The sequence below is a fragment of the Nothobranchius furzeri genome, chromosome 7 (genome assembly GCF_043380555.1).
Source record: "Nothobranchius furzeri strain GRZ-AD chromosome 7, NfurGRZ-RIMD1, whole genome shotgun sequence".
Classification (NCBI taxonomy): domain Eukaryota; kingdom Metazoa; phylum Chordata; class Actinopteri; order Cyprinodontiformes; family Nothobranchiidae; genus Nothobranchius; species Nothobranchius furzeri.
In genome coordinates, this window is record NC_091747.1 from 68,315,269 (window position 1) to 68,325,944 (window position 10,676).

The 10,676-nt window shown below is 47.8% G+C and overlaps 1 protein-coding gene across 2 annotated transcripts; it reads left to right on the forward strand.

The window, feature by feature from the left end:
* Positions 1-2,648: 2,648 nt before the first annotated feature.
* LOC129167250 (DNA polymerase delta subunit 4-like) lies at positions 2,649-8,937 on the forward strand. Of its 2 annotated transcripts, none has more exons than XM_070553623.1 (5): positions 2,649-2,878; positions 6,329-6,468; positions 6,664-6,750; positions 8,550-8,661; positions 8,785-8,937. In XM_070553623.1, the coding sequence occupies exons 2-5, from the start codon at positions 6,339-6,341 to the stop codon at positions 8,807-8,809; spliced, it is 354 nt and encodes a 117-aa protein (XP_070409724.1). In that variant the 5' UTR covers positions 2,649-2,878; positions 6,329-6,338; the 3' UTR covers positions 8,810-8,937. The 2 variants fall into 2 exon arrangements, with proteins under 2 accessions (XP_070409724.1, XP_070409725.1); XM_070553624.1 differs by having other exon boundaries at positions 2,649-2,866.
* The last annotated feature ends 1,739 nt before the right edge of the window (positions 8,938-10,676 follow it).

Genomic DNA, 10,676 nt, shown 5'->3' on the forward strand with positions numbered 1-10,676 from the left:
CGTCTCAGGATCTGTCTGAGATCTGTCTCGGTGAGACAGATAATAGCAATCCAAAGTGCTTTTTATGTGTGATCTGACAACTGATCAACCATTGCTTAAAAATTAAATACAGCTTAGCCGGTTAATTGCTGTGATCATAAAACACGTAAACGGCAGCACGCAGAACTCACGAGGCAACGTTTTACGTGACGTTTACTTGTTGCTATGAGTAATAAGACAGAAAAAGCCACGCCAGAATAAGTTTAGGAAGCCCACTAAGAATCGTAATAAAAGCATTTAAAATAAATACCATACACAGTTGAGGAAACGTTGGTTTAAGTACCTGATATGAAGCGGTCGCTGCATAAGCGAAAACCTTTACTCTCGGGATCCCACAGCTTCATTTTAGCCCGGTCACTAGTGCGTTTTATTACAATGATCCAACGTTTGCGGCGCTCCGGATCTTGGGGAATCCTGTAGATGGCTCATTCCTTATGTCGTCCGCGTCTGTTCTGCATCCTGGGGCACAACAGGAATCTACCATATTTCCTGTCTGATTGAGTTTTCTGACAATAACAAATAGTCCAGCTGCAGGCTTCTGCCTGCCAAGATGGCGCCGTTTCGATTTGAACTGATGCATGCTGGGAGAAGTGACGTCAACTCCCGGGACAACTGTACCCAACCCAATTCCACCCCACCCACCCACCACCACCACCACCACACACACACACACACACACACACACTCCATGGCCTAAGGACCATCCATAATCCAGCTGGGTTTTAAACAAATGATGTCCAAAGAGGTCCAACACGTTCTTTGCTCAATTACATTTTGCTTGTAAGGATAAATGATGATGAACTTTAAGGATTCTGATGGAAAATGGCAGCTGCTCCAGCACGTGCAGGAGATTTAGGCCCAATCTCAATATTCTCACTTGCCCCCTTCACTTGCGCGTTCCCGGCCAAGGGTGCGAGTGCGTAGGGTGTCCCGAATCTCAAGTGCAGAAGTTGGCCACGCCCCCATTGCACCCTTAATCTGCACTTAACCCAAGTCCGCAGTGATTCGGACCTCGAGCAAGGGGATTAACCACAAGTCACTGCTGCAGGAGAAAAGGCTCAAGTTTATTTTCTGAAAATGTGTATTTTCTAATGAAGTCAGTTAATTTTAGGACAATCATTTAATGCTCTAAAACTTTTAGACAAAGCAGCAATAAATGTAAATTTATTTCCAACAACTGCTTGGCTGTTTGTTTAAAAGTTGTTAATAAAGGTTTTTGAAAAGAGTATCACAGTGACCAGCATCCCGGCATGCGTTGCGATCGATGATGCAATGGTCCTGTCTCAATTCTGCAGTTATGTGCACACTTGTGCACTACGCACTCAAACCCTACTACGCACTTTCTCCAAGTGCACTTTGCTGAGGTCCGCAGGGCGCAGGGCGAGTATTGAGATTGGGCTTTAAAAGCCTGATGGCTGCAGACATGGAGGATTTGCTGCTCTCCCCGTCCTGCACTGAGCAGCCACGTACACCCGTGTGTTTTTGGTCCTTGAAGGTGTTCGAGGCGGTGGATGTAAGGATGTGCTTAGCAAAACGAAAAAGGTAACATTACGTGTGTAATGGAACACCAGCAGCTCTGTTTTAGTTAGACGGAACAATATAACCGTTTGGTGTATTTTATATTTATGTTGCTGTAATAAAATTGTGATTTTTAAATTTCAAACTTCTAATAAATTTTACACATCTGGCATGTTGTAGTTTTTCACGACTGTTTCACACATTTCCTTGTATGTCTGACACAATACAACATGTAACTGATGCACCGACTCCTCTAACCAGGCCTGCCGAACTGCAAGCACAACCTGCTTTACACATGACTCATCGAAAGGGAAAACACTTGTTACACACAGGGGCGCCTCCAGAAATATTTGATAGGGGTGGCCAGATGGGGCCAAAGACATTTTTGGGGTGGCATACCAAATTGGTCCTTTGGTAACTCTGGGAGAGTTTAGCCTGTGGTGATATATTGCATTGCTCCTTTATTCGTTTTTATTTTAAAATCAGTACGTATCCAAAACATTTAACTTCAATTTTACAAACACAAATATTTCAGAAAAATACATTTGTTATTTGCGCCCTTGGTAACACGTAATCAAGAGCAACAGTTTCCAACCACTGGTGACCCTTCCTGGATGTCCCACAGACACGCTCCTTCCACCAGATCAGATCGATGGCCCAGAGCAGCTCAGGTTTCTTGTCATTTGGGAGAGCATCCGTTCCCTGATTGCTCTGGTTTGCCACTGGTTCACTGCCCACCCATGCCTTATTGTTGTTTATGTCCATCCTCTCCATTCCTCAAGAATTTTTTTCTGCGTGGAGATGGAAAGGGTATGACCCAAGTCCACACACAGATATACCCCTGCTCCAAGCTATGGAAGATGCTCGGCGGGATTGGCCATGCCGTGCACCGTGTGTTCCGGCTAACAGTAAGTCATTCAATGGCGGGAGAATAAGTGGTCATAATGTTTTAACAGATCAGTGTTCAGCTGGTTTTTATGTTTGGTGTGTGTGTGTGTGTGTGTGTGTGTGTGTGTGTGTGTGTGTGTGTGTGTGTGTGTGTGTGTGTGTGTGTGTGTGTGTGTGTGGTTCCTGCAGTTGCAGTTAAACACCCGTCCCCTAGAGGGCGCTGCTGTCTCAGAAACAGAGGAAGCGTGAGCCTGCGAGAAGCCACCAGTAGGAGGCAGCAGAGAGGCGGACCAACCTGCTCAGGGGGAGAAGAAGAAGAGCTTCTCTGTTGTTGTTTTGTTCCTCAGACCTCCTGTAGTCTGCTACGTTTTTAGTTCGTGTCGCGGTTCGGCTCCGCGCACCCTGCAGTGATCCGGGACAGGTAAAGGCAGAGGTCTGTGTGTGAAAAGTTCTGCTTTCATTTCTAAACACTACATTGTGAGACGAGAATCGGAAGTGATGGTAAGAAGAGCCAGCACCAGCTGACGTCTGGGCGCGTGCTGCCGGGCGCGTGCTGCTGGGAACAGGTCACGTTCACGGACCTGACCGAGGCCATGGGTGCTGCTGGTCTTTCGGTAACACTGATGTTGTTGGGCTGGCAGCGGCTTCATGAACGAAGCCTTTCAAACAGCTGTTATTACAGTAGTAATAACCTAACAGCTGGAGCGTGACGCGTAAGCATTTAGTGTGAACACAGTCCGTTTACGTGTTTGTTTCTCAGGTCCTGCGGCAGCGCAGCCTTTAAAGGTGCTAAAGCAACAACAGAGCGATGATCACCAAACAGTCCATCATGCTGGGGTTTCAGCTGTTCTCCTCTCTCAACGGCCAAAGAGGGTCTTAGGGTGTTTCTCAATGTCAAGGAACCCCATAGAGGTGTGGACTGAGTCACATGACTTGGACTCGAGCCGTTATTTTAATGACTTCTGACTTGATAAAATCTATAAAGACTTACAACTTGACTCGGACTTGAACGCCAGTGACTTGCGACTTGATTCGACTTGCACGTGTTGACTTGATGACTTGAGCATATTTGATATTTTCGCACCAAAGTGTCACGACATGGACAACAATCATGAATCATTCTTCATCCTGGGTTTGATCTTTATAAACAGTTTCAGTTACACGTTCTGCTGTTTGAGCAAATAAAAGACGCTTTATTTCTGGATTTTATTTATCATCATTGTCATTAATTTGAAGTTGGACAGATGACTTGAAAATTCAAAGTTAAGGACTTGGACTTGGTTGTCTTTGACTTGGACTTGACTCGAGACATGACTGGAAAGACTTGTGACTTACTTGTGGGCAGAGAATCATAGGGCAGCAGTAGCTCAACAGGTTGAGCGGGTAGTCCAGTAATCAAGGTTGCAGGTTCGATTCCAGCTCCGGACAGAGAACTCTGCTGTTGTGTCCTTGGGCAAGACACTTAACCCACCTTGCCTGCTGGTGGTGGTCGGAGGGACCGGTGGTGCCAGTGCTCGGCAGCCTTGCCTCTGTCAGTGCGCCCCAGGGCAGCTGTGGCTACATCGTAGCTCATCACCATCAGTGTGTGAATGTGTGTGTGAATGGGTGAATGATAGTGTAAAGCGCTTTGGAGTCCTTCCTCTGAGAGGCGCTATACAAGTGCGGGTCATTTATCATTTGTGACTTGCAAAGCAGCGACTTGGTCACACCTCTGGAACCTCCCCACCCCAGTTGCCTAGGAGATACGTCATCAGGGACCACCATGGCGTGGTCCAGTGTTCATGTTCTACTGAGGCATGTGCTCTCCGTTTGTTAACCGTTTATGGCGTTACTGCATGTATGGATGACGTGAAGGGCTGGCTGGCATCCAACTTCTTAAAATTGAATGAAAAGAAGTCTGAATTTATTGTTTTCGACCCCCGCAACCACCATGGCTCTCACCCTGTTTGTGACCTTTTAACCCTTAACCCCAAACAGTGTGTGACGAGTCTCGGGGTCAAGCTGGATGCTGGACTCACAATGGCCCCACAGATAAACTCTGTAGTGAGGTCTTGTTTTTATCAGCTTCGCCGCCTTACTCACCTCAGACGAATCCTGAAACGGAGGCATTTGGAGTCAGTCATTCATGCATTCATTACCTCTCGCCTGGACTATGCAAACGCCCTCCTCGTTGGTGTTCCGGACTCTGCCCTGAATCGGCTGCAGGTTGTTCAGAACGCTGCTGCCAGGTTCTTGACGGGTACACACCGACGTAGCCACATTACCCCTGTCCTGACATGTCTTCACTGGCTCCCTGTCATTTTCAGCTACTGACTTTTGTTTTTAAAGCACTCAAAGACCTGGCACCTTCCTACCTCTCTGCCCTTCTCACTCCATATGTGCCCACCCGCTCGTTGAGGTCGGCTGACCTTTTGCTGCTGCACACGCCGCGGATGAGACTCAAATCGCGGGGGGATTGAGCATTTGTCCATGCTGCCCCAAAGCTATGGAACTCATTGCCCATTAGAGTTCGGCGGGCTCCATCTCTGGCGGTTTTTAAATCTCGTTTAAAGACCCACTTTTACACTTGGCTTTTAGACAGTGACTCGTTTTAGTGTTTTATTGTGTCATTGTTTTAATGTGTTCTTATTATTCATGTTTTATCTGCTTTTAATTGAGATTTTTATCCTTTGTTTTAGCTCCTTGTAATGGGTGAGTTTTGTTTTAGCCTGTTCAGCACTTTGGGCAGCTCCCATGCTGCATTTTAAACGTGCTGTATAAATAAACTATGCTATGCTATGCTTACACGTTAGCGTCGGTTCGGTCCCTTACGGCCCCAGAAATTGTTTTCACACAGGTCAGATTTGTGTTTTTGGTTCTTTCCGACCTCCCCAGCGGTCAGACTGGGACCGAGGTGACACTATGGACTGATTGGCGAGCTGAAATTACACCTACCCCCTCCGATCTGCGATGAGCAGCCGGGGAACAGAACAATGCTTGTTGGCGTCATTGTGCATTATGGACGAATCCGGGCAGCACTAGTTTCCTCATCTGTATTTACTCGGCTAGTGCAGGAAGTGGGGTAGAAGACGATCTTCATGTTCAGCTTTCATGCTAAACCCTGGGGCGCACTGACAGAGGCGTGGCCTATCTCAAACAGGCGCCACCGGACCCTCTGACCACCACCAGCAGGCAAGGGGGGTTAAGTGTCTTGCCCAAGGACACAGCGACAGACTGAGCGGGGCTCGAACCTGCGACCTTCCGATTACATGGAGAGCAATTAGCTCCTGTGCCACCGTCCGCAGACAGCCACGCTCGGGAACCATTTGGTGGTTTACACACTAGCATCGGCTCCGCCCCCGCCTGGCCGCACTCATGCCACACTGGCTTAGGAATGCGGACGGGATTCAGAACATGGGTGTTCAATAAAATTAGCGTGAAAAATAGATATCAGTGATGTCGTGAGCACGTGGGCGGGGCAAAAGAACGCAGAGAAGTCTGTGGTATAAAACTAAAGCGGCCTGCTTTTGGAGACTCCGACACTAATCCTGCGTTGCTGTGTGTGGCCACAGCACCTCGGGAAGAGGACCAGCAGAACGTCCGGTTGCAGGTGGGAAAGTCCAAGGTTACTAAATGAGAACACTCCCAACCCGGTGCAGGCGGAGTGGAGCTGATGCTGGTGTGTAAGTGGCAGATGTTTACCCCACTGCATCCATTTGTGAACCCGACTGAAGGATGCTCGTCTCACGTTGCTGCAGGACCTCTGCTCTCCAGCAGGTGGCAGTGGGAGGAAGGATGACATCAAAGTCCGTGTGCCTCCCTCCCCTCTGCAGGAGCATGATGATATAAAAAAAAAGTAAGCATTTTCTGTTCTGAGTTATTTGCACTGGTGTGTATTTCTTAGGTTTGTTACCATGACGACCAAACACGGACCGATCTCCAATTCCTTCAAGGTGGTGAAGAAAACGAGGAGAGGAGGAAAACAGAACAAGAGCCCCACACCTCCTCCTGCTCCTCCTCCTGCTCCTTCTCCTCCTGAGAAAGGTGAGGATGAGCAACGTGGGGTGTGTGTGTGTGTGTGTGTGTGTGTGTGTGTGTGTGTGTGTGTGTGTGTGTGTGTGTGTGTGTGTGTGTGTTAGGATAAAAGATTTGGGAAGCTCTCAGTGATTGAAAGAAAGATGATTTATTAGGTAACAAACACTAAGAAAGTGTCCCGTGTGTCGTCCCCCCCCCCACCAGGAGACGACGTGTTTAAGACCACCAGGGAAGAGGAATTACAGAAACTGAGACAGTTTGACCTGGACTGGAGGTTCGGGCCCTGCACAGGTGAGTCACACACCTGGCTTTGTCATAAAAGCCATAGCTAGTTGGTGACTTCTGCTTCTGAGGGCCTGTTTCGTACTATGTGAAACCTGTCAGAGCAATGGGCCCCCATGGAGACGTCAGTTGTTCAGAAACAAGTTTTTATCTTGAGACGTCTCGTTAATCCAAAAGTAAGACCCTGGGATTTGATCCAATCCGGCCCCCATCAGTGTAAACTCCGCCCCTTTCATGATGTAACCCTAGATCAAGCATCGTGGAGCATGAAGAGAAACAAACGGCCCATTCCACGATTGCAGAGTGACCCCCCAGATGAGCTGTTAGTGAACCGTTAACTAGCTCACACCACTCCCAGCTGGGATGAATTATTGCCCCAGTCCGTCCCTGATTCTCACCCACCTAGCGTTCAGCTAGCCGTTAGCATTTTGGTTGTGCTCCCTGCCCTGGCCTCCATCGGGTGGTTAATCCGTCTGAAAAGCCAGTCCAGCAGTGGTGGAGGTTTAACACGCTCACGTTCTGGCTCGGGTTCTGAGCGCTGCTGAAGATAAAATCCAGCCTTTTCTGCTTCTTCGTGAGGACCAGACTAGGTCCTGTTCCTCTTGCAGACAAAAATCCATTTTTGGGTTCTGGGCTTTATCTAAAGAGCAGACACTAAATAAGAAAGAAATCACTTCTTCGCATCTGTGGAGATTAAACTTCCTGTTTATTTTAGACTGAATTCTCCCAGAATTGGAGAACAGAATTCAATAAAACAGGCATCGGAATATAAATTCTGCCTGTTTTAGGTCTTCTTCCTGAAGAATAAGCAGTCAAAAGGAAATCTAAATATGTCCTATTTCTGAAATTTTAACCAGCTTTCAAAGAAATAAAAATCACAACAGACATCATCAGTGCTCAGAAAGAACAGACATTTCATTTCTTCATATCCTCTGTTGTCGCTGTAGCAATTAGTTTCTGCTCGGTGAGTCCCGGTGTGAAGGCGTTAGCTTCCATCCTTCTGCATCGTTTCTGGAAAATTCTTGATTTTCTGAAGTAGTTGAAGTTTTTTCAGATTCACCTGTCTGCTATCGCTGTTTAGCTGGTACACTTGGGTCTGACCACATCCACCTAATTACCACTAAATGCTTTTATTTTATTCGTTTTGTTCTTACCTGTCCTCATTTATCATTTTCTATTGTACTGGACTAAAAATGGACCAGCGGCTGGCAGGAAGCTGGACCGGGAGCTGATAGGGGGCCGACAGGGGACTGGACCAGAGGCTGATAGGGGGCCGACAGGGGACTGGACCAGAGGCTGATAGGGGGCCGACAGGGGACTGGACCAGAGGCTGATAGGGGGCCGACAGGGGACTGGACCAGAGGCTGATAGGGGGCCGACAGGGGGCTGGACCAGATGCTGGCAGGGAGCTGGACCGGGAGCTGATAGGGGGCCGACAGTGGGGCTGGACCAGAGGCTGATAGGGGGCCGACGGGGGACTGGACCAGAGGCTGATAGGGGGCCGACAGGGGGCTGGACCAGAGGCTGGCAGGGAGCTGGACCGGGAGCTGATAGGGGGCCTACAGGGAACTGAACCGGGGGACGACAGGGGGCTGGACCAGGGCAGGACCAGAGGCTGACAGGGAGCTGGACCGGGGGACAACGGACAAGAAGAAGGTTTAGTTTAATAATAAAACAAAGAAGGAACAGCCCTGACTGATGTAATGGTTCTGAGTTGTGAAGACAGGAGTTTAAATCTGTAAAGTAAAGCTGCTTCTTTGAGCTGTGGCTAACACTCTGAGGATTCCTGTCTTCCCCTTTGGTTCTAGGTATCAGCAGGCTGCAGAGGTGGGACAGAGCACAGCTTCATGGTCTGGAGCCACCTGAGGAGATCAGATACCTGCTGCTGCAAACACACACTGACGCTGAATACAGACTGAGGTAACACACACACACACACACACACACTGCAGCTGTTCTACTAATTCCAGCTGCTGTATTTGATTAACCCTTCAGCTGTTCCCATGTGTCGTTTCCTCTCATCGGTGTGTTTTTGTCTTGCAGCCTGTGGAGAGACTACCCTTTCTGAAGGAGAGGAGCGGCCTCCTGGGAAATTCATCTTTTAATATATTGACAATTTTTGTAACCATGTTTTCTGCCTTTGTTCTGCCTTCTGTGAAAACATTTTATTATAATCCGTAAACAACTGCCACCGAGTCTCAGTGTTATGTGTGATGGCCGCTTTCAGACGTGAAATCCCTCGCCCTGTTGGCGTTTTTAAACCTGACATGGGTCACCTACATGACCAAAGGTGTTGTGTTTCTGCATGACAGCGAGGGTTTCACAGATTAACCAGTTTGGCTGTTAAACACGGGATGAAATATTGCACAAGAGGCCAACAGTGCAATACATGAATAAATCTGTTGGAACCGGTGACGCGCGACCACCCATACTAACGCAGCTCCTCCTCCAGTCGAGGGGCTCGTCTCCGCTCCGCTCCGAGAGCCCCATCGGTCAAGTCAGATTTGGTGCGATTCATTATTTGGGCGGAGAGCTGAGCTCTGGTGGAGAAACGCAATAAGAGGAGATGATGACGCGCCTCGCACCAGGCTGACTGCAGACTACATGCAACTTGTAGAAAATTATGAGGAAGCTTTTGTTTGCCTTTGGAGTTGGATGGTCTTTCTAAGGACATGATCAAAGTCAAAATGTCCTCAAAGGACACGTAGTGGGAGGGTTGGTTAGCTGGTTGGTCGACGATGCCCAGGCATCATTAAATCCTCATGCAGCCCACAGCCTCCTGCTGGTCGTGTCACCAGCAGATTTAAAATAAACATCCAACATTTTGTTGGAAGTTTAGGGTTCTTTTCAGCAGCAGAGCTTTGTGCTCCATCACATTCCTGAAATGAGTCCATTGGCTTCACACAAATCAATGACATTGATCTTGTTTCATTGATAACTGATTTAGTTGAACTTGTTTAAATCGTTCATTTAAAAACAATAATTTAAATATAATTTAAGCAACCTTTTTAAAAGTCCTTAGAATGCAGGAGATGACATCCCCAGACCGACCTCCCCAGGTCCTCCCTCTGTCCGTCTGCCTCCTCAGAGCTGAGGACGTGTGGCTAAATGTCCCATCCTTGTCCACAGCTCAGGAAGAACAGAAACTTGTTAGAAGGTGAATCAAGGCTTTAATACTCTTTGAAACAAGGACCCCAACTTGATATAGAATCAGGTGTGTTTGAGCAGGGACACGTAGAAAACATGCAGACACTGTGGCCTTCGCTGTCTGATTTGCTCTAATGCCTGGTGTGAACATGTTTAGATACTTCATGATGCGTTCATCCTGACCATTAACTCTGCTGGATTTCTTTCCTCCACATAGTGCACCAGGTTGATGCTTTTAAATGTAAAATGTCCAAAATGATGGCTATTTGTACTGGGGGGGGGGGGGGGGGGGGGGGGGGCAGGTGCTCTCACCTTTGACCTGTTTTCATGTCTGCAGTTTAGAGGATGGTTGGAACAAAGCTGCATTAGCATTTTGGGTATTACAGTTTGGATTAGATTAATGGTGATGAGCTACATCCTAGCCACAGCTGGAGGCGAGGCTGCTGTGCACAGTCACCACCCGACCCCCTACCTCCCACTGAAGGAGGAGAAATGCAAGGGAGAGTGTAAAAGAGGTGAAGAAGCACGTTCAGCCGTGTTGGAATGGATGGAGAAGCTACAGAAGAACGTTTGTGTGGAACGTTCTGGACAGCGTTCGTCATTGTTTTGGATTGTTGCAGTGACAAACATGATGAGCTTAACGGAAATCGATTTTTTGCTCTTACAGCTCATAAGAACGTGACATTGTGAAAGGTGCCGTGTTTTTAATTCACTATTAAACAAGTTCAGTCATCGACAGCCTTAATTATCATTTATATGATTATAATTAGCTGGAATTGAGCTCCAGA

Bases quoted from the DNA above. Each gene is read 5' to 3' on its own strand.
- LOC129167250 (XM_070553623.1), top strand. From the start codon at position 6,339: ATGACGACCAAACACGGACCGATCTCCAATTCCTTCAAGGTGGTGAAG. The intron at 6,469-6,663 runs GTGAGGATGAGC...CCCCCCCACCAG, and splicing joins TCCTTCTCCTCCTGAGAAAG to GAGACGACGTGTTTAAGACC. The intron at 6,751-8,549 runs GTGAGTCACACA...CTTTGGTTCTAG, and splicing joins GAGGTTCGGGCCCTGCACAG to GTATCAGCAGGCTGCAGAGG.